Source organism: Mesoplodon mirus, assembly GCF_964341445.2.
Source record: "Mesoplodon mirus genome assembly, chromosome: 16".
NCBI lineage: Eukaryota > Metazoa > Chordata > Mammalia > Artiodactyla > Ziphiidae > Mesoplodon > Mesoplodon mirus.
The window spans coordinates 7,137,620-7,161,609 of NC_138992.1; the positions used below are offsets into that span (position 1 = coordinate 7,137,620).

General features: G+C 47.1%; 1 protein-coding gene across 1 annotated transcript in view; it reads left to right on the plus strand.

Moving 5' to 3' along the window:
- ZFAT (zinc finger and AT-hook domain containing) overlaps positions 1-23,990 on the plus strand; it is a 161,080-nt gene that overhangs the window by 66,147 nt on the left and 70,943 nt on the right. The window contains exons 7-10 of the mRNA XM_082601805.1: positions 633-865; positions 10,288-10,375; positions 12,355-12,504; positions 14,163-14,336. Coding sequence (XP_082457931.1) covers positions 633-865; positions 10,288-10,375; positions 12,355-12,504; positions 14,163-14,336 — 645 coding nt within the window. The remainder of the gene's footprint in view (positions 1-632; positions 866-10,287; positions 10,376-12,354; positions 12,505-14,162; positions 14,337-23,990) is intronic.

A 23,990-nucleotide genomic window follows, 5' to 3' on the forward strand; every position in this document is an offset into this window, starting at 1 on the left:
CAGCGCGTGAAGCCTGTGAAGGCAGCCAGGAGGGCGGGACAGCTAACCGTGCTGGCTCCGTCAGGCGTGCAGGCGGACGCTTAGCCCACGGCCTCTGCCAGAACTTTAGCCAAGAAGCACCTTTCTTCTGGCATGTGACAAGTTTAAAGTCGAGCTTTAAGCTGTGGCCATGTCCTAGATGAGCAGAGAGAGATCACAGAAGTGGCTGCAGCTCTGTGTAGGGAGACCCCGAGTGCAGCCCTCCCAGCTCGCCGTGAAAGCGTGGCCTCTGGGCCTCGTGGAGAGATGGCAGGACAGGATGTAGATGGCCCAGGTGTCAGCAGAGTTTAGGGCCTCGTTGATCTCATGCGTGTGCGTACAGGTAGTTGGCACCGTAACTGGTCCTCGAGAAACATCCGTTTCCTCCTCTCCCAGCTGTGACATCACGCAGAAGTAGTAGCACCCTTAATATTTGCCACCTGCCACCTTTGAAAAGTCATGTCCAGCCAGAGATGTGGTGCAAAGTGTGAAGGGTGACCCGGACAAGCACGAGAGGGAGAGAAATTTAGTAGTTAAAAAATAATACTAATGAAAAGAAATCAACTTCAGGATAAAAGAAACTTCCTTGTTCTCATGTGAAAATATTTTTTTAGGCAAACTTTTTTGGTACCAAGTGCATTTTGACATGCATGTCCGCACCCACACCCGGGAACATCTGTATTATTGCTCCCAGTGTCATTATTCTTCCATCACCAAAAACTGCCTTAAACGCCATGTAATTCAGAAACACAGTAACATCTTGCTGAAGTGTCCCACTGACGGCTGTGACTACTCGACTCCAGATAAATATAAGCTGCAGGCACATCTTAAAGTTCACACAGAGCTGGTAAGTAGCACGCCCGAGCGGCAGCCCCGTCTCCCCTGGGTGCTCCCTGCTTCCTCACAGTGATGCATACGGAGGCGCCCGTGCTCCCCGTGAGCCCGGTGTGTGGGCGTCTGCCCCGGAAAACGGGGAGGTCCTTCTCACGAAACAGGCCCTCCACTTTACAAAGGCCTCCATCCCAGGGTTCCTGTCACAGGGACAGCCTCACATATGTTGGAAAAAAGATTACATTGAGTAAATTTGCTTTTCTATGCAGATTTTTAAGCATCGGAGAAAGTCTACAGAATAGGAGTAAAGCAAGGGTTTCTTAAACGACGTTTTAAAGAACCCTTAATAACAGGGCTGATAATAAGAATAGCCGCCACTAAAAGCTGTTGAGAGGGTGAGTTAGATGATGCCTGTCAAGTGCTAAGTACGGTGTTCGGGTCATAGTAAGAGCACAGTAAACGCTGATGATCACTGTTGTCGTATTACTGTACCATTTCTTGGAAAGTCTATGGAAGAATGTCTGTAAAGCACTTTAAAAAAAAGTGATATGTTAATTCAAGGTGCTGTTAATATTCATGGTGGCAAAATGTGTTTAATTCTCTGGTGGGTGTTGAACATGTAACACAATGAGTGAATGTTTATTTTAGCAAATGCTACTCTAACTTGAGAGGCTGACACCCGAGAGTGATTTGAGACTCTCCAAGTTATAAAGGAGGCGCACCTGGCCCCAGGTGTGCTTCTGCTTTAACTGAATTCCTTTCTAGGCCACAGACTGTGCACCATGAGGCTTCAGAAACTTGATGTGCCGCCTTCATTTTCTGGCCTAAAAATCACTAACGCTCCAGCAGTTTGTTACCAAGGGTGAGGTCAGGGTGTTTTGGGTTTCGTGGGTAGGTAAGAGCCTGCGCTTTGGGGTTGGATACCTGGATTCAGGTTTTGTCTCCAGTATCTGCACAGGCTGTGTGATGCTGGACAAGTCACTTGTCCTTTCTGAGGCTTGGTAGCCTTCTATATAAAATATATATTAAAAAGTATATCAGCTTTGTACACACACACACGTATATATACACACATATGCACAGACACATCCACCCATGCGGTCTACACTTGTGTATACACATACTGCACACACCCCTGAACACATAACGCACACGTACGCACGTGTTTGTCTTTGTGTATGTGTATGGGTCTCCTGGGTTATTGGGAGGTTAAAATGAAGTGCTCTAGGTAAAGAACCTGGCTCAGAGCTTGTATAGGTGGCTGCGTGGCAGCTGCTGTATGTCACTTGGTACCTCTTGGTTCTCTCTCTCTCTCTCTCTCTCTCTCTCTCTCTGTGCGTGTGGGGCATGAAAGGTGTGCTATCCCTGTTTACTCACAGGCAGCGCACACATTTACCTGGGGCGTCGAATGACTGCGCGCTCTCCCCGAGGCAGGCGGACTGTGTTGCCGATGTGGGAGGAGAACATTCTTTATGAAAACAGGTTCCAGTATCTTGAGTTTAGACCACATTTGTCTTTAGAGCCTGTCAGTTATGTCTGTGATGAAGCCACAGGCACCAAGGGGATGGTGACACGGTGGAAAGACCTCCCCTTATCTGTCATCGCTGATTTCCCCTCCCTGAGTTCCTAGGCAACGACCCGTCTACTTTCTGTCTCCATGGATTTGCCCATTCTGGACACTTTATGTAAAAGGAGTCATAAGATATATATATGTGCAATAATGGTGTGCATACCACACCCCGCTTTCTCAGGATGGTGGTGAGGCTCCAAGGAGAGAGCACAAACGAGCTTTGTGACGTGAAGGTGCCTAAGGACACTGGTCAAGCGAGGGGAGGCGTCTCTCTGGCAGGGAGCCCAGTGCCGTTCTGACCTGCGTCCAGTCCCCACGTCCATGTGGGCCTTGGTTTCCTTGCCTGTGACCCAGAGAGATGGGGCCAGGTGCGCCGAAAGTCTGGTTGGGCTCTCACATTCCATCCAACACTTACCTCTTTGCAACACAGATTCCCATGTGGTGGAAAAACTAAGGAAATTTAAAGTAGAATGCATCCCCCTCTGCCCCTCCCAAAACGAGCCTGTAGTCACGTCCATTCCGGTTGCACTAGGACTCCAGGATAATTTGGCTGAGTGCCCGTTTCTGTGACTCTCAACAACCGTTTCTTAGCTAAAGATACACCTAATGACTGGAAGGTGTGTACGTTTAATGTAGCTTCTTCCCACCACCTCCTCCCTCCCATTAGTAGCCGGATGGCGTGACTTGGAGTCAAGGATGTGTTGGCATCAAGGAAACGTGGGGACCTGGTCAAAGGAGTTAGTCAGTGACTGGAGCAAACCCATTTTATTGACAGCACTGTGCAAACTTTGTGGAAGGGAGACTTGAGAAAACATGGTTTCTGTACAATAAAAGGCAGGCTTTGGGTTCTAGCATGTTAGAGTTAAGACCCCATATCCACCTCTGTGATCTTGGGCAAATTGCTTAGCTTCCCTAAGCCTCAGTTTTCTCATCTGTAAAATGGAGATATGGTACTCTCTCCGACCTCTCAGGATTGTGAGGATTAAACTAGAAAATAAGTATAGAACAGCCAGGTCAGTGTTTTTTCAGCCCCCAGGTCATGATCTATTATAGGGTTGTGAAATTAGTGGATTACAACCAATTTATCTTAAAAATGAGACGGAACAGAATGAAATAGAAATGATCAGCACTATTTACCCATGACAAGGTAATAGGTATTGTTTTCTGAGACCTTTTGTCCTGTGTTTCAGTGTGTTTATAGGCCACTGTGTGTGCAAGTATGTTCTGGGTGGTGATGTCAAATGGGTGACCTCCTGTGTAGGTCCCATTAAATAACTTTGTCAGTCATTGACCCCGATGATGTAAGTTATGACATCCTGAATCAGAATTACTTGGGGGTACATGTTATGAATGAGATTCCTGGCTCAGACCTCCACCATAATTTGGGGGGGCGGACCTGGGGACCTGTTATTTAAATAAGTTCGCCCTGTTACGGACATTTGACATAGCAGGAAGTCGAGCTTGTGGTGGATGTTCAGGATATGTCAGTCTGTCCCCTGTGTCTCTGGCTTGTGTCCCTTCTCAGAAGATCTCTCAGGCACCCGACGCTCAGGGCACTGTAGCAGTTACAAGTCCACACTTGGGAAGAGCAGGCACATTTTGGTCTTGCGTTCAGACTCCACCATCTGCAAGTGCTGTGGCTTCACTGCCTAACCTCTCTGACCCCTCGTCTGTAAAGTGGGGTGGCAGTCCCCGCCTCCAGGGTTGCTGTGGGAAGTTAGTGAGATAACGATGGTGAGGGACCCAGCACAGGTCCAGGCGTGACGGGGAGGCCGGTCTACACCAGCCCCTCCCTTTTAGTAGTGGTGGCAGGAGGAGGGAGGGGGTAGCGACAGCGGTGGTGGTGCTTCCATCCAGGGTGAGGTGGCCTTTCAACAAACGTTTAAAATTAATGCCTGTCTTCGAGAAGTGTGTAGACTGCATTTGGCTATAAAGGTAAATGTATTTATGAAATCTTACGTGTTCTTGCTGGAAGTAAACTAAAATAATATATTGCCAACACAGAGAAGTAGATGGAGCGACCTCCAATATCTTTCTGGAAATAAATGGGTCTGTCTGTAGCTTTTTTTTTTTTTTTTTTTTTTGCGGTACGCGGTCCTCTCACTGCTGTGGCCTCTCCCGTTGCGGAGCACAGGCTCCGGATGCGCAGGCTCAGCGGCCATGGCTCACGGGCCCAGCCGCTCCGCGGCATGTGGGATCCTCCCAGACTGGGGCACGAACCCGTGTCCCCTGCATCGGCAGGCGGACTCTCAACCACTTGCGCCACCAGGGAAGCCCGCTTTTTTTTTTAAGTAGAGTAAAATGTTATTGAACTAAAGCGATTGGACAAAAGGTTTTTCCTTTCTAAGAGCTGCAAGGGTACGGTCTTTTCTTACGTGGTCGCAGACTGCCTGTTTCTGTGCTGCCCTGTTTGAGCATCTGTCCGCAGTGCTGGGGACCTTGGGCAAGCGGAGTTTCCTGGGTCTAAAACAGCTGCCTGTGAGCAAGCCCGAGGGCCGGAAGTGAGGGACACGGCCTGGCAAAGCAGAGCAGCGCTCAGTGGACAGGAAGAGCCTGGAGTCGAAATCCTATATGGAGCACGTTTCTGGCTCTTTTCTAACTTGTTAAATTAGCCACAATGTAAGTGTCAGTTTTCCTGTCTTTGTCACACTTTCTCTATGTCCCACGATGATTAGTGGCCTTTGTGTGCTGGCAGTTCTCACCAGCTTATGAACCCCTTGAGGGCAGGGCCAGAGTCTCCCACCTTTGTCCCCAGTGCCATGTCCGGCACAACACAGGGGCCCCGGAAGGTTTGAGGAATAAGTGAGTGAGTCCACAGAGGTCAGCAGATGCTGGAACCGCGGCCTTTTTATTCCTGAGAAATTGTTCAGAGTGGAATCTCCCACCTTATTTTTTTAACCTGATGTCAGATACTTTATAGGTGTACTTATGTGATCGTTAATACACTTGGTGGCAGGGTGGAGGCAGATTTGATATTTTCCACCCACCGCTGGTTTCAGGCTTGAGAATCGCCTCGTGGCTTCTGGGGCCGAGGAACCTGCCACAGAGGCGTAGGCTAAGGCGGGGTTTGCCCAGAGCTTCAAGCTGGCCTCGGACCTTCAGCCCTGGAGCTGCTCCCGCCCCGCCTCCTCCCCACACCCCATGGCCACTGCCTCCTGCTGCCGCCTGCCTTCTTTCAAAGAGTCCTGTGTGGCTTTGAAGGCCATTTCCATCAGAGCAAACAAACGGCGAGGGCTGGGCTCCTTACGGCCATCACGGCGCGGGGCGCTCTCTCCCCCTCTGCCGAGAACTCTTTTCACCGCTGTGCTTTGTAAGTTTGCTGTGTCAGTTTGGGTTTTCATCTCCTGTCGGGAACTGAGGTTTCTGCAAAAGAAATAAATGAGTCCTTAGACTGCACCCTTCTCCAGCACCCTCTCCCACTGCCTGCACCCTTCCGACAGTCTTCAAAGGCATCAAGAAGTGAGGGACCCTGATAAGCTCTAAGATAAATTGCTTTCAGACTATCAGAGATTAAAAGAAAAAAAATCAAATAGCACGGGCTCAGGAGAGATCAGTGTAAACTCCTTCAAAGCCCTTCTGAATGCCTCCATCAGCTCTGATGATGAGGACACTGGGGCAGCCAGGGGTGGCGACAGGCCTCCTCCAGGGTGCGTGCTGCCCGGGACGTCTTTCAAAAGGGCGTGAGAGCACCAGTTCCCGTGTGCAGGTGCCGGGAATGATGGGGTGACCTGGAAGGTCAGGGGCATAGGAGGTCACTGATGGGAGTACATTGACAAGCCTGGACCGTGTGATGTAGCCTGGGTGGAAGTCGGTGGCATCGGCCACTGCAAAACTGGGCAGAAAGTACGGAGATTTCCCCGTGTACCCGTTATTGCCACACGTGCACAGCCTCCTGCACTCTTGACATCCCATACCTTAGCGCTACCTTTGTTACAGTTGATGAACCTACGTTGACACGTGAGTAACACCCAGAGTCCATAGTTTACGTTGGGGTCCACTCTTGGTGCTGCACGTTTTTGGGATCTGGACAAACGTTTACTGTTGCATACCCCTCATTATAGTTCCCCACAGCGTAGCTTCACTGCCCTGAAAACCCTCCTTGCTCTTCCTGTCCACCCCTCTCTCCCCACTACTCCCTGGCCTACCACGGATCCCTTTACTGTCGCCATCATTTTGCTGTTTTCAGAATGTCTTATAGTTGGAATCATATAATATGTAGCCTTTGCAGATTGGCTTTTTTTCTCCTAGTAATATGCATTTAAGTTTCTTTCACATCTTTTCATGGCTTGATAGCTCATTTCTTCTTAGCACTGAATAACAGTCCATTGTTTGGTTGTACCACAATTTGTCCATTCATATACTGAAGGACATCTTGGTTGCTTCTAAGTTTTGGCAGTTATGAATAAAACTGCTTCATCCGTGTGTAGGTTTTTGTGTGGACATAAGTTTTCAGTTCATTAGGATAGATACCAAGGAGTGCAATTGTCGGGTCATATGGTAAGAGTATTTCAGTTTTGAGAGAAACTGCCAAACTGTCTTCCAAAGTGGCTACACCATTTTGCATCCCCACCAGCAAAGAATGAGAGTTTCCATTGCTCCACATCCTTACCGGCACTTGGTGGTGTCAGGGTTCTAGATTTGGATCATTCCGTAGGTATGTAATGGTACCTTGTTGTTTTGAGTTGCATTTCTCTGATGACATATGATGTGGAACATCTTTTCATATGCTTACTTGTCATCTGTATATCCTCTTTGGTAGGGTGTCTGTTCAGGTCTTTGGCCTATTTCATTAGATGTAACTTTTGAAAATATTTTCTCTCAGTCTGTGGCTTGTTTTTTCATTCTCTTGACAGTGTCTTTCACGGAGCAGAAATTTTTAATTTTAATGGAGTCTAGTTTATCAATTTTTTTCTTTTTCAAGGATAATGCCTTTGGTGTTATATCTAAAAAATCATTACCATACTCCAGGTCATCCAGGTTTTCTCCTGTGTGTTCTAGGAGTTTATAGTTTTGTATTTTGCATTTAGATCTGTGATCCATTATGAGTTAATATTTGTGGAAGGGTGTAAGGTTTTTGTCTAGGTTCATTTTTTTTTTCTTTTGCATGTGCCTGTCCAGTTTCAGCATCATTTGTTGAGATAACTATCTTTTTAAAAAAAAAAATTTTTTTTTTATTTATTTATTTTTGGCTGTGTTGGGTCTTTGTTGCTGTGTGTGGGCTTTCTCTAGTTGGCGGCGAGCGGGGGCTACTCTTCGTTGCGGTGTGCAGGCTTCTCGTTGCAGTGGCTTCTCTTGTTGCGGAGCACGGGCTCTAGGCATGCGGGCTCAGTAGTTGTGGCGCACGGGCTTAGTTGCTCTGTGGCATGTGGGATCTTCCCAGACCAGGACTCAAACCCGTGTCCCCTGCATTGGCAGGTGGATTCTTAACCACTGTGCCACCAGGGAAGCCTGAGATAACTATCTTTTATCCATTGTGTAGCATTTGCTCGTGTGTCAAAGATCCGTTGACTGTATTTAAGAGAGTCTATTTCTGGACTCTGTTCTGTTCCATTTGATCTATTTGTCTGCTATTTCACCAATATCACATACTCTTCATCACTGTAGCTTTATAGTAAGTCTAGAAGTTGAGTAATGTCAGTCCTCCAACTTTGTTCTTCTCCTCCAGTATTTTGTGTTGGCTTCTGGGTCTTTTGCCTCTCCATATAAACTTTATAATCAGTTTGTCAGTACCCACAAAATAACTTGCTGAGATTTTGCTTGAGATTGCATTGAATCCATAGATCAAATTGGGAAGAACTGACGTCTGACAACAATGAGTCTTCCTATCCTTGAACCTGGAATAGCTCTCTGTTTATTTAGTTCTTTGATTCCATTTATCAGTTTTGAAGTTTTCCTCATATAGATCTTGTACATATTTTGTTAGATTTATACCTAAGCACTGAATTTTTTGTGTGCTAATGTATATAGCATTGTGTTTTTAATTTCAAATTCCACTTGTTCATTTCTAGTACATAGGAAAGCAAATGACTTTTGTATATTAACCTTGTATCCTGTAACTTGCCCTAATCGCTTGTTAGTTCCAGGAATGTTTTTGTCTGTTCTTTTAGAATTTCTACATAGGTGATTATGTCATCTGCAAACAAAGACAATTTTAATTTCTTCTTTCTCAATCTCTGTATCTTTTATTTCCTTTTCTTGTCTTATTGCATTAGCTAAGACTTCAGCTATGATGTTAAAACAGAGTGCTGGGAGGGGACATCCTTGCTTTGTTTCTGATCTTAGTGGGAAAGTCTCTGGTTTCTCACTGTTAAGTATAATGTTAGCTATAGGTTGTTTGTAGATACTCTTTATCAAGTTGAGGAAGTTCCCCCTCTACTCCTGCTTTACTGAGATTGCTTATCATGAATAGGTATTGGATTTTGCCAAATTATTTTTCTGCCTCTATTGATATTATCATGTGATTTTTATTTCTTAGCCTGTTGATGTGATGGATTACATTAATTGATTTTAGAATGTTGAATCAACCTTGTACCTGGGATAAATCCCACTTGGTTGTGGTGTATAGTTCTTTTTAAACATTTTGGGTTTTATGTGCTAATATTTTGTTGAGAATATTTGCATCTATGTTCTTGAGAGATACTGGCTTGTAATTTTCTTCTCTTGGGGTGGGTTTGGGTATTTTCTTTCTCCCATGAAGACATGGCATTCTCCCTCTTGCAGGTCTCTGTCTACATTTCCTCTTTTTTAAAAGTTTTTTATTTTTTAACATCTTTATTGGAGTATAATTGCTTCACAATGGTGTGTTAGTTTCTGCTTTATAACAAAGTGAATCAGCTATACATATACATATATCCCCATATCCCCTCCCTCTTGCATCTCCCTCCCACCCCTCTAGGTGGTCACAAAGCACCGAGCTGATCTCCCTGTGCTATGCAGCTGCTTCCCACTAGCTATCTGTTTTACATTTGGTAGTGTATATATGTCCATGCCACTCAAGGACACTAGTCATATTGGATTAGGGCCTGCAAACTCATCTTAACTAATTATATCTGTAATGACCATATTTCCAAATAAGGTCATATTCTGAGGTACTGGGGATTAGGACTTCAACACATGAATCTGTGGGGCAGAATTTAACCCATAACCCCCACCCTCTGAAGAACTGTCTTGTGAAATGGCATTAAAGTGAGCTCTGAGAGGAAAGGCGGATGAGCAATGGCGTGATCCTTCACAAAAGCTTCTTCCTAATTGAGAACGTGGCACTGCAGGCAGGTGGGTTGACGAGCCAGCAGCTGCACAGAGCGAACCCCTTACCTGCAGCCTGGGTGGGACGTGGCCTTGGAGTGGTCGGAGCATGGGGTGGGCGTCCGTACCTTCGGGTTCCGACGCTGCCTCTTTCTCGCAGACCTGGGGCTCTTTGCCCTTGGTCTTGGTTTCTCAATCTGTAACAGCGTAATAATGCCTGTCCTTCAAGAGTGGTCACGAGTCTCAATAAGATAACTTATATGAACCCCTCACACACACCATACCTTGAGCACTGGAGGGCAGAATACGTGTCAGGCTGTGGAGCAGCCCTGGTCTGCGTGGTAGACCTCGAGGCCGAGCCCCGCCCTCCCCTGGCCTGGCCACCTCCACAGGTCCGTTGTCTCTAAGGCCCGTCCCTCCCTCCTGAAATGGAGGTGAGGCCATTGCCCCACTGCCCTTGAGCTCCCCAGGCTGTGCGGGGCCAGCTGCGGGCTGCATGCCAGGCGCTGGGAAAGGCGCGCTGTGCATCTAGCTGTGACGGTGATGGTGGTGGTGGTGGTATTTTTCCACAGAGCCTGAGTTTAAATGAGACAGTCCGTTGATTATGCTCTCTTTCTGTTAAGGACAAAAGGAGTTATTCTTGTCCTGTGTGTGAAAAGTCTTTTTCAGAAGATCGATTGATAAAGTCACATATCAAGACCAACCATCCCGGTAAGGTTATGCATCTTAGAGTGGGAGATTGATTTTAATATGCTTATGTTTATTTTAAGACACAGCATTATATATCAACTGTATTAAATGGAAATATAAGGGAATAAAGATATGAGTAAATTCAAGGGCAAGAATTAACTTTTTTTTAAAGCTCAGGAGTTTATATAATTATGTGCTTCATTTTATCCTTTTATCTGGTCTTCAGATACGTCTGCCCCAGTCTCATGATTCCCCCCACCTTTTCTAAAAAAATTTTATTAGAGTATAGTTGATTTACAATGTTCTGTTAGTTTCAGGTGTACAGCAAAGGGAGTCATTTATACATATACATATATCCCTTCTTTTTTTTTTAGATTCTTTTCCCATATAGGCCATTACAGACTACTGAGTAGAGTTCCCTGTGCTCCCTTCCCCTTTTAATAGTACCTGTGACTGCCTTTAGACGGGTCACTTACCCAGTGCAGACCCGACACAGATTCCACTTCCTTGGCCCCCTTTGTAGGTTCCTGAACCAAGTGATGGTTTACAAGGGGTGTAGGCTCCCTCCCAGGCCGAGGAACCCAGTGAGTTGGAGTGACCGTCACCTTTGGTGTCTTCAACCCCCAAACTCCCTGGGCATCTCACGACTTGTCACTTTTGTTCTCACCGCCTGGGACCCTGCTCCTTGGTTCTGCCTGGTCAATTCCTGGGTATTCTCGTTCCCATCTTGGGGAGCCTTTGGTGGCGCCCCCCTCCATGCGGGCCGTCATGGCCCCCCACTCCACTCACCCCTGTACTCTAGGCACTGGTATTCTCCCACTGCCCAAGAGCCTTGAGGCAGGGCCGCCATCCTCAGCGGCTTGTCCCCAGACCCCCGGTGCCACATCGCTCGGGGCCCGTGAGTGCAGATGTGTGCTGTGTATGCCTAAATGGGGAACAGAGCAGCTAGGTCCGTGTCCCTTTTCTCTTTCTCTTACTTTGTGTCTGCTCCTCCTATTGGGGAACTGACCCACTGATTAAAGAAGATACTGGAGAAAAATGAAGAAATAACGGAAGTGTGCTAACCCCCATGTTGTTTCTGGGATCGGGGAGCCTTGCGGCCTTCCTCCACGTGGGGACACGTGGGGACACGTGGGTTACGTGATTCTCTGACTGCCCAGTTCTGTCCTCCCCGTGTTAACCCGCGTCCTGTGTAACCTGTGTCCAGTGTGGGCCAGGGATACCCATTGAACTCCTTCAACTTTTGCTTATTGTTTTAAATTTTTTATTATGTAAAAATTCAAATGTGTACAAAATACGCAGAATAATATAAAGAACACCCAGGTACCCATAACTCGGCTTCCACAGTTGTCTACGTTTGGTCAAGCTGCTGGCAGGAACTGACCCCCACTTTTTTCCCTCAAATATTCTACAGTATATCCCAACATGATGTGACTTCCCCATAAAAAAGCTTCAGTCTGCATCTCCAACTAACAAGGACTTTTAAAAAACAGCACTAACACATCACCATTAAAACAGTATTAAAAGTAGTTTCTTATTATCGGTTAGTATTAGTCCATTTAAAGTTGACACAGACGTTCCTTTTTACAGTTGGTTTCTTTGAGTCGAGTTGTTATGTCACCTAAGTTTCTTGTGTTCTGCAGGACACCCCCAGCCCTGCTTTTTTCCCCATGACGTTGATTCGTTGGGGAAACTGGGCCTCTTTTCCTGAGTGGTTTCACATTCTGCCTTTATCCTACCTTTATCCTGCCTTGTGATACTGTTTCTCCATCCCTCACGTTTTGTGTTAACAGAAATTTAGATCTGAGACGCGCTTAGATTCTGGTTTGACTTTTTAGGCAAAAGTCCTATCACGTGACGCCACGAGGCACGTCTTAACTCGCCGCCTCAGAGCTGCTGGGGTTGACCGGAGGTTCAGGTTCTGTCAGGAGGCTCATTTACATCTAACTTGAACCACGGTTCTTTGGCTGCTTCTGGTTATCATCCTGCTTTTCTTCTAGAGGTTTCCATGAGCACCATTTCCGAGGTTCTCGGGAGGAGGGTGCAGCTGAAGGGGCTCATTGGAAAGAGAGCCATGAAATGCCCGTATTGTGATTTCTATTTCATGAAGAATGGCTCAGACCTGCAGCGTCATATCTGGGCTCATGAAGGTGAGTATTCCTCCGTCAAAATGGAGCCCCTTTATGATTTTGTGTTTCCTTTGAAGGGAATTCTTTAGGAGGAAGCTGTATCTCCACATCCCCTGTGGTTAGAATTTCTTTAGTGTGCTGAGAAATGTGTCCATCAGCCAGATTTAAAGCATTACTCAGCTGCAGTTGCGGTACGCAGCGGTGTGCATTCTTCACGGCTCTGGTTGGAGCTGTGGTTAAGCAAATCACCACAACTCCTGGGCGGAAAGCAAGCTTCAGGAGAGCAGCAGCCGCGCTGGTCTGGTCATGATGGTAACTCTGGTGGCCGCCCTGGGGCGCTGGTGGTGGTAGGCGGGGGGCAGTTGCTGGTGTCTCGGGTGAAGGAAGGCCAGGAGGACGGCAGAGTCCTCTGATTCCGGCGGCGGGGGAAGACCTGGGTGGAGACGAAGCCGGGCGAGGAGGAAGGTAGACCATGGCTTGGGGTGCTCGCCTGTGAAGGGAGGTGTGGGCCGCGCTCTGGGACGCTGGACACTTGGAGGTCAGGGCGCTGTTAGGGATGGCGGGGCTGTGCCTCCCCCCGCCCACAAGAGGGCGCCACTCTCCTGGTGATGAGGCTCGGAGCCCTGGGGCCAGGGAGGGCCCTTCCTGTGAGTTAGGAACCTGCGGGGCTGCTGGCAGGCAAACAGGACGGCTCCACAGGGGGAAGGAATAAGTATTTTCTACGATACGGGATCAAGCGAACGGTTCAGTAAAGAGAACAGTAGGAACCTGGACACGGCAGAAGGAGCTGGGCCGAAGCCGAGGCTGGGAGCTGCCTTTTCGCACGCACGCGCCTCCGCTCTGTGCCGCCCGGCACACCCCGCAGCCTCGTTAAAGCCTGGGCCTCCTTGACTGCAAGGTCGCAGGTAGTACAGACGAGGGGTGGCCGTGCTGGGCTCACTGAAACGTGCCTGTCATGGCCCGTGTTCAGGTGCAGGCACAGCTCCCCTCCCCCATCAGCGCGTCGCACCAGCTGGTGAGGGCTCTTTGCTGGTCCATTCCCTCTGGACAGGGAAGGCCGGGCCAGGGCTTCTCGCCTTGAAATCAGCCCTCGGTGTTTACTACAGAGTAGGTCCTCGGTACGTGTCTGTGGAACGAAGGAGGAGTAGCCAAACGGTAAGACACCCCTGCAGTCGAGCCGTTAGCCCAGCAGCGGCGACTAGCGCTGTAAAGCTCTGCTTATTTTATGAACTGAGTGCCTGATCCTGGTGACTTTTGCCAAGGCCCTTGGTTAATTTTTGTCACTTTAACTCAACTCAGGTGAGTGAATGTCTGCTGCTCCAAATGCTCGAGTCTGTGCCCTCAGACGTTCCAGGCTGTGGGGAGAGGAGGTGTAAGCTACTCACTGTAAAGCGCTGTGAGCAGTGCAGCAACAGTGACAGGCAGGATTTGGGTACGCTGACGGGGAGGCAAGGATTTCTACTGCAGGCCCAGGAGGAAAGGGCATCCCAGTTGGGAGGCGTAGCGCAGGTAGGAGCATGGCCTGGGGACGTGTGCGGCGTGTTTAGGGACCAGCGCGCACTGCTTTATTCAAAATGGGCAAGGAGACGTGTGTGTAGGTATGTGTACATGTATGTTCCTTCTGATGCACACACGTATACATGAATACACGAGTATATCTATTTTTTCTCCTCCACTAGGTGTGAAGCCCTTCAAATGTTCCTTGTGTGAGTATGCAACTCGTAGCAAGAGTAACCTCAAGGCTCATATGAATCGTCATAGCACTGAGAAGACCCACCTCTGTGACATGTGTGGCAAGAAATTCAAATCAAAAGGGACGCTGAAAAGTCACAAACTCCTTCACACTGCTGACGGTGAGTGAGTGACCCCACAGGGAGCTTTTCCCCCTAAAAGTGTGGTTGGAATCTTACATCCCGAGTCCAGCGGAAACCGTGGCTGCACCTCGAGCAGGAAGGAGCCTCTTCCATTGTGCAGGAGAGCAGAGTGAGCTCGCCTGCTTCCTCACTGCCCCGTGCTCAGTGCTGGAGCCGCGCTGGCCCGCCAGTGCTTGCTAAACACTCGCTGTGTGTGTGTGTGTGTGTGTGTGTGTGTGTGTGTGTGTGTGCGCGCGTGCGCGCGCATTTGTTGGGTGTGGATGTGGAGGGGACGCTCCTTCAGGGAATAGAGCATCCTCAGGAGGTCTTTATCTGGAAGTTTCAGTCCTGTTCAGCCCTCCATCCCCACCTGAACCTGACGGTCCTGACGGGTGGCCGTGACCACACCTGACTTGACGCTTCAAGGGGATGCTCTTTATCATCCAGGCTACCTCAGGGTTCCCGTATTCAGTCCAAACTGAGACTCAGTCTAAAATACAAACAGCATTTGGGCAGGTTTGACCTTGATAAAGTACACCTAAGTAGATTTCGGGTTTCATTCATTCACCAAGAACCACTGACCCAGGTCTTCCTGTGTACTGCCGTCTGCCTGGGGCACAGGGTCAATAAGGAACAGTTCCTGCCTTCAAGAAGTTTCTAGGCTATAGCAGGAGGAAGAGGAGCTTGTGGGCCATGGGGAAGGCGGGCACTGTGACGCGAGGGGCCAGGAGCTCTGGGCCGTGGGGAAGGCGGGCGCTGTGACACGAGGGGCCGGGAGCTCTGGGGATGAGGGTGTGCATCTCAGTGACCGGGAAGGTCACCCTGAGAGGGGCCTGACAGAGAAAGAAAGGCTGAATCACAAAATTATTTTAGGAAGACAGGCAGCCAAACCATGAAAGACCTATAACATTTAAAATTTTCTTTTAGAACCCCAGTTCTGTGAGGGTCTTGTCAATATTACATGCAATGAGATTAATAAACTACACCAATAAATTATTATTGTAGCACAATGATATATAAAAATTGGAGTCCACTATAAAAACTGAAGTGATTTCAACAGATTTTTGATTTCAGAGCGTAGAGGATGATCCAGCCGTTAGGTTCTACCTTTATTTTAAGATTGTTCCAGGGGATCTCGTCCTGTGTGCCGTCAGGGAGCTCGAGGGGCTCGGCCGAATGCTCGGCCTGGGATTTGTCAGAATTGAGGATCAGGGCTTGCCTCAGGCTGAACCAAAGCCAGAGCCCTGCTATTCAGACTTAAGCAGTGTGCTGTAAATTAAAAAATCCATAATCAAAGTAATTAAAGATACAGTGACAGTAAAGCAGTCATATCCTGAGTGATGAAAGCATTAAGTCCTGTAATTACTCGTGAATTCTTACACCTCTGCCAGCAATAAGCCTCACTGGGATTTCTTGACATGGTCGCACGGTATTCACTGAAATCCCTGATGATACAGTGCCAGTTAGGAGAAGCGGCCGTCCCCAGAGCCAGGGAGGTGTGGCGCGTCCACTGGGCCGTGAGGGCAGGTCTGGCGGGCTGGGCCGGGCACTGTGGCCTCGTGCCCGGCTCCGAGGTCCGGGCTTGGTGCCGAAAGGCTTTGAGAAGATGGGGCACGCGTCTGATCAGGGATCGTGGACAGGCCGTCCTGGGTCGTGCAGGGATGGGGTTGGTGTGAGTAGTGGTATCACAGCAGGCATCCCCGGGACACTCAGCCTGTCCCGCCTGTCACTTCACTTGCTTCCCTGAGCTCCTCAGCAGGAAGGGGAGTTCAGATGGACAAATGTGTGTGTGGAGTCAAAGCAGTAACACGACCTTCCCAAAAGACTTGATGAAATACTTTCTTAACAAAGCAGGAAGTTTGCACTGTTACTCTTCCTTTTCTTTCCTGACGTTCTTGGGAGGATGAGGTATTTGCAAAGTCATGTCTTATTTTCAAACACTCGCCAGTCTGGGAAGAAAGGCATCAGTCCTCGGGTGTGACCCCCAGGAGGACTGGGACAGTGGGGCATCCTCGTGGGCCAGCTTCTTCCCTACTTGGGCCTCGGTCTTGTTATGCTGCAAAATAAGGATGGGAGACCTTAACGTTTCTTGGGTCTCTTTAGCCTTGATGCTCTGTGATTCTAGGAGGCACGTGTAATGGAGTGCTTCAGATGTGGAAATGTGCGGTGCAATGTCATTTTCTCTGGCCTAACTTTGGGGTGACCGCTTCTTCCCCAGGCCTGCTGGGACTCCTCTATGTGTCTGTTTTGACACTTGCTGTGGTGTCATGCCTTCTCAAAGGCCAGCCTGGTGAGTGGAGTCCTGGGTTGTAGACCAGCTGTTCATCTCCATTGGTGATCTGTTCTGTAACTATAGGCTATTCTTTTCCTTTTCAGTTTTAAAAAAGCTTTAAAAAACTTTAGTTACATCTCTCACCCATTTTTTGGTAGTACTCACATTTTATTTTGCTGACTTCTGAAAGCTTTTTGTATCTCAGTGGTTTGTCATAGTGTGCAAATATTTCCCTCCAACTTACCATTTGCTTCTATGTTTTTAGTATATCTTTTTATATATAGATGCTGAATAACTAGCATATTTAAATTGGTCAGTCTCTTCCTTTATGTTTTTTCCTATTTCCATTTATTTCTCTATGTTAAAAGAAACCTTCCCCATCTTAGGGGAAAATTCTTTTGTATTTTCTTCAAGTTTTATTTTGTGGGTTTATAATGTTTATGAAATTTAATATTCTTGACGTTTATTCTGGTGCACAGTCTGTCATAGGATTCTTTGTTTCTCAACAGTTATCAGTTGACTCAGCATATTTATTGAGAAATCAGTCCTTTCCATTTTGTTTTGAAATGCCAGAATTTCTCAAGATGTTGGCTGTATTCTGGGATTTTGGTTTGTTTTGATGATCTTTGCTCTAGTACATTGTTTTGCAAGATACTCTTTTAAAAATTATAATATTATGCATACATACATTGTTCCTTTTTCTTCTTTTTTTGGGGGGGACATCTAGTTTTTCTCATTTAGTTATTATTTCTTTGGGTAAACTGGATGGCCTCATGAGCTGTTTGACAACAGCTGAAACATGCTTTGAATTCCTCGGGGAAATGTGCTCCTACTAGGGGCCTGGCTACCTTGATGAGGCTCCCAGCCTGTAACCATAGAGTTAGCTCTTTATTTAGAAGCAGGCATGGCTTTAAAGCCTGCCTGAAATTATCTGGTTTTCCGTGCAGTTGTATCAGTAATAGTTCAGCAGGCTGCTCCTCAGAGAAGCTATGTGAAGTAGGCAGAGCTGGGGAGGCTTGAGTCTCGCCTGCCACTGCCTGGTAGGGTGGCCTCGGCTCAGTGACTTCTCTGAGCCTCAGTCTCCTCCTCCGTGAAGTGGGGATAATTATACCCCCCTCGCCTAGTGGCTGCGAGGCTGGAAGGGCAGGCGCTGCGCCCCCCTCGTCTGGGCTCCTTCCCATGCTTCTGGCCGCCCCTCAGTCTCCTTTCCTGGTGCCCCCTCAGCTCTGACCTCTGCATCTTGCCAGGCCGCAGGGCTCCATCCGAGGACCCTTCCCTGTGCACCCTCACCCTAGGTGATCCTCTCTGCCTCACGTGAAGGCTTCCAAACGTCCATTTCCAGCCCCATCCTCGCCCCCAGCCTTCAGCCCTGCGTCTTCCGCTGACCACTCAGCATCTGTGCCTGTGTCCGGAAGGCCCCTCAGACTGAGCACGTGCGTCTCCTGCGGTCCAGGGGCCACCAAACTCTGTAAAGACACAGTACATTTTTTAGGTTTTGAGTGCCACCTAGGGCTTCCGCTGCATATCCTTCTTTGTTTTAGTTAGTTAGTTTGTTTTCACAAACCTTGAAACAAGTCAAAGCCATTCTTAACCCCCAGCTGTTACAAAACAGGAAGCAGGCTGGATTGGGCCCGCGGGCCGTAGTTGGCCGACCCCTGCTCTACGCCATCTCAGTAAATGCAGCTCCTTTTCGGGCGCTCGGGTCAGAAACTTCGAGTCACTCCTGACTGTCGTGCTCACACCCTGCAGATGGTCCTTCAGCAAATCCTGTGTGTTCTTGCCTCGACGTGATCCAGAAGTCTGCCACTTCTGGGCGTCCTCACGGCTTGGCCGCTGTCCCCGCTTGCCTCTGTTCTTGCAGTAGCATCCCAGCTGCTTCTCCTGCTTCGGCCCTGTCCCCACAGTCAGTCCTGTTGCCCGCGCCTCAGAGGAGCTGCCAAACTGCTAACCGTGAGCTCTCCGACCCCCTCACCCCGCCCCCGTCTCTGGCCTCGTCTGCGTTGCTGTCCCCTGACTCTCACCTGTCCAGACGGATCGGTCTCCTCCCTGCTCTGCAGGTCTGCCAGGTACGTGCCCATCTCAGGGCACTTGCCCTCCCCCTGCCTGGTGTGTTCTCCCCGCCAGATGTCTGAATGGATACTTCGTTCATGGCCTTCAGGCCCCACTGGAGAGTCCTTCTCTCAGGAAGGCCTTCCCTGGCTACACTGTGTGTTTAAAATCTCACCATTCCACCAGATCATCCCAGATCCCCTCGTGTTTATGTTTTTCTTTTGGCTTATCTTTCTCTAGTGTACTGGATAGTTTTCTTGTTTGTCTTTTTTTTTTTTTTTTTTTTTTTGTCTCTACCACTGGAACTCTCCCACTAACTTCATACTTTCTTCCATGTTTCTTCCTGTTTCTTCTTAGAGCTATCTTTCTCTAATGTGCAACATATATATATATTCATGATTTTCTGTGTCTTCCACTAGACTGTAAGCTCCTCAAGCAGGCATTTTTGACTCTCTCTATTAGTTTTGTTTTGTATCCCCAGCACCTAACAGTGCCTGACTTGTAGTAGGTGCTCAATAAAATTTTGTTGATTGATGAGTGAAGGAAAATGTAAAGTGCCTTACATAAAGTGGACGGGATGTAGAAGCACTCAGAAAGTGCCAATTCTTTTCTGCATCTCATCTCCCAGATAGTTCTGGCAAATCAAATGCTTGTGAGTTAGAAATCTTAAAATACGGTAGAGGAACTCACTGTTAAATGAATCTTCTTGGGTATCTTTTAATGAAGTAGAAAGGAATTGAGTAACTACCCTCTCCTTTACCTGCTTGCGAATCTAATTTTTCACTTGTATTGGCTTCTTTAAAGTGATCTATTCCTGTTTATTCATTCCTGTTTCCCAGAGGAGCTCATTACTGTGCCTTAGAAGAGACAGGCCAGAACGGGGGAAGGTTTCTGTTAGAAAGGTTTGCCAGTTGATATGTACGAAGAGAGATACTGATCTATAAAGGGCCCGATTAAACCCTTTGCATGTATGCCAGTGGGTGCAAGAATTTAATGCAGAAATCATGCTGGTAACACATCTCCCCGCTTTTGACTTGAAAGAGGGTCTAGACACACGATGTGTGGTCTAGAGTTTTATACATGATTCTGCCCACCCAGAGCAGATGGGGGAGATTAAATGGTGCAGTGCCTTTAGGTTACCCAGTCCAACAAGAATTCTCTAATCATGAAATAAAAAGCTCTTTGAAGTTCAGTGCTAATTCCTTTGGGTCCCTTCCTTCTCCCAATCCAACCTGCCCTCATACACTGGAGATAAGAAGTTTTCTGGTAAAATTTACAAAGAGGAATTATCCAAGCTTCAGGCACTCTTGTGTGTGTAGTAACTGGGCAAGTGGAGAGCTGAATGTGGAAATTAGGTCTGAGTGGAGGAAGTACCACTTTTTCCCTTGCTTCTTTGATATATAATAAGAGATCCCATGGCTACACATTGAAATATTCTAGGAGATGTAAGTATGGAGTTTTTTTAATATCCTCTTTCCTCTGAAAAACACAGTCACTCTAGCATAGAGTAGCTGCACTTATCCATAGTCTTTTTACTTCTATAAACATACACTCTAGAACCAAGAAGTTAAAAGAAAATGGTACCTGGGCAGCCAGATGGTTGATCTTACCAGGTTCATTTACTAGGCTTCAGTGAGACTGGTCTCGTCCCTCTTAGCCTTCCTCCAACTTACTCCTGGAGAAAAGGTTGAGGGTCAGGGGTGGGAATGGGGCAACAGCAGTGAACACAGTAGGTTTCTGTGGCTTATCTTCACGGGCTGGTGTCTGGGTGATGGGCAGGAGAGGGGAGGGCTGACTTTAGGACCCAGGAGTCCCAGTTTCTGTGTGCACCCTGTCTGGGGCCACCTGAAGCTCTTTTTCTGAGGTTTTTATAAACCATAAGAATATGTTAATGCATATATGTGGAATCTAGAAAAATGGTACAGATGAACCTATCTGCAGGGCAGGAATAGAGAGGCAGATGTAGAAAACGGACATGTGGACACAGCGGGGGAAGAGGAGGGTGGGACGAATTGGGAGATTAGGATTGACGTAAATACACTAACATGTGTAAAACAGATAGCTAGTGGGAACCTGCTGTATAGCACAGGGAGCTCAGCTCGGTGCTCTGTGATGACCTAGGTGGGTGGGATGGGGGAGGGGGTGGGAGGGAGGTCCAAGAGGGAGGGGATATATATATATATATACATATAGCTGATTCACTTCGTTGCACAGCAGAATCTAACACAACATTGTAAAGCAAAAATACTCCAATTAAAAAAAAGAAAGAATAACTGAGCTCATACTATAAAATGAACTGTACAGCTTACTGAACAGTTAGCTTAGACTAATATACAGATTAACTATTGAATAAGGCTTGGTTACCTACAACCTCACCTGGGTAGAGGGGTCTCAGCTGCAAATACCTGGCGCAGAGACTCTAATTTAATCCTATTCTGGTGCCTTGCTCTTTTCTGGTCTTTTATCGAGCTCTGCCTTCTGTTTCTTTCTCTGTCTAATGCTGGTCCATTCCTCCTTGTATCAAAACTGATGTGCTAATTACAGAGAATCATCCATCCCTAAGCTGCTTCAAGTTCAGCTGTTAAAGTACAGAGACTTCGGGCTTCCCTGGTGGCGCAGTGGTTGAGAGTCCGCCTGCCGAGGCAGGGGACACGGGTTCGTGCCCCGGTCCGGGAAGATCCCACATGTCGCGGAGCAGCTGGGTCCGTGAGCCATGGCCGCTGAGCCTGCGCATCCGGAGCCTGTGCTCCGCAGTGGGAGAGGCCACAACAGTGAGAGGCCCGCGTACCGCAAAAAAAAAAAAAAAAAGTACAGAGACTTTTTAAACTGCCTGTTTATTGCTGTAGCTATTTCTGTTCTGAGTTGCCATCGCACAAATTACCTCAGATGCCAGACTGCGAAGATGTATGTGTGCTTTGCAGAATGCCTGCTGCAAAATGCCTGTTACGCTTCCTGCAGGGTGCTTTTCTCACTTTGGCGGCAGACCCGTGTGTACCAGGCTATGTAGAGAGGCAGTATGGCAGAGTGAGTAGAACCTTGGGCTCACGGGGGCAGTCCCGGGTCGGAACCGCTTCCTGTCTGAATGACCTTGAACAGGTGCTCTATCATCCCTACTTGTAACATGGGGGTGATGAAGTTTCCTGTGTATGGGGATGTATGAGTTTCCTATGGCTGCTGTAACAAACTACCACAAGTTTAGTGGCTTCAAACAACACAGATTTATTATGTGACAGCTCTGGAGGTCAGAAGTCTAAAATCAAGCTGTCAGCAGGGCTGCATTTCTTCTGGAGGCCCCAGGGGAGAATCTGTTTCTTTAACCTCTCTGGCTTCTAGAGGCTGCCTCTATCCTTTGGCTTATGAGCACCCGCTTCATCTCAAAGCCAGCACCATAGGTCTCGCCACCCCCCTCTCTCTCCCTCTGTTTCTTTCATCACATCTCCTCTCGGAGTCTGAACCCCCTGCCTCTCTCTTATAAGGACCCTTGCGATTTCATTGGGCCCACCTGGATAATCCAGGCTCATCTCCTATCTCAAGATCTTTAACTTGAGCACATCTGCAAAATCCCTGTTGCATATAATGTAATGTTTACAGGTCCTGGGGTTTAGGACCTGGGTATTTTGGGGGGAGGGCATTATCAGCTTACCGCAGTGGGTTCTGGGGAGGTTTATTGGGTTGACACTGAGCATGGATTCATTCTAAGTGGTGTACGTGTACCTGCTCCGTTAGGGGTCGGTGTTCTCATGTTCCCAGCCACTCTTGACACTGTGTACAAATGGATATTTGTGGTGATTAATCTACATCATCTGTGTCATTTAGGAAAGATCAAACTACTCTTCTCTCAAATATTCCTCCTTTAGGAAGGCACAGAGCAAGAGTTAATGTTTAAAGAGTGAGTATCAGTGCTGAAAAGGGTAAAGGCAGTTTTCTGAAAAATTTGCTTATGCAAAGTACCACCTTTTTCAGTAAGACTGGATAAACAGTCATAAGAAGGCATTTTCACTTTTACGCCTCCAGATATTACGAGTAATAGTTCATATTTATGCAGATTTCTTTCTTTAAATATTTTAGTGTTCCTTCAAGTTTGAGGTACACATGAAGTTTGATTTGGCAGGAGTTATTTAATTCAGCAGATATTCCAGACATGTTGCCTTAAAACAGAAGTTTTCCATCACTGTCTTTCTTTGGTTTCTGATGGGATCCAAATGCCAGAACACAAGGGGACAGTTTTATTTTCTTCTGACGGCTTAAGATTTTTCTGCCATTCCACTCGGCCCTGGTTTTATATAGAGCTCTATTTAAAGAAACTAAGCAGCTGGACACATCCTCGGGGAAACTCATCAAGCAGACGAGGGTGCAGTAGGAAACAAAGGAAGCCAGCAGGCGGTGTGTGTTACCCTTTTTTTTAAAGTATTTTTTTCCAGTTTTATTGAAATATAGCTCATATATAATGTATTAGCTTAAGGTGTACAACATAATGATTTGATATATGTATATATTGTGAAGTGACTACCACAATGAGTTTAGTTCACATCCATCACCTAGTTAAAATTTCTTTCTTGTGATGATTAAGTATTTTTAAATTTTATTGACTATATTTGACATACAACATTAGGTAAATGTAAGGTGTATAACATGTTGCTTTGATGCATTTATATATTGTATCAATAACATGATTGCCATTGCAGTGATATTTATCTCATTACATAGCTGTAGTATAGTATTGATGGCTATATTCATTATACTGTGTGTTAGATCACTATGGTGGTACTTCCCTGGTGGTCCAGCGGTTAAGACTCTGCGCTTCCACTGCAGGGGGCGTGGGTTCGATCCCTGGCTAGGGAACTAAGATCCCACATACCGTGTGGTGCAGCCAAAAAGTAAAAAAAAAAAAAAAAAGCATCACTATGGCATATGTACTACTTGTTGCAAGTTTGTACCCTTAAATAACATCAGTTTTTATCCCTCCCTCCTTCTCTCCCTCATCCCCATTAACCAGTATTTTACTCTTTGCTTTTGATTTTTTAGATTCCACGTATAAGTGATATCATACAGTACTTGTTCTTCTCTGCCTGACTTATCTCACTTAGCATCATGTGCTCAAGATCCATCCATATTGTTGGAAATGGAGGATATTGTCCTCTCTCACGGCCAAATAATCCAGTGTGTGTGTGTGTGTGTGTGTGTGTGTGTGTGTGTGTGTGCATGCCACATGTTTTTTATCCATTCATCTGTTGATGGGCATTTAAATGGTTTCCATATCTTGCCTATTGTGAATAATGCTGCAATACACATGGGAATGCCTATATCTCACTGAAATCCTATTTTCATTTCCT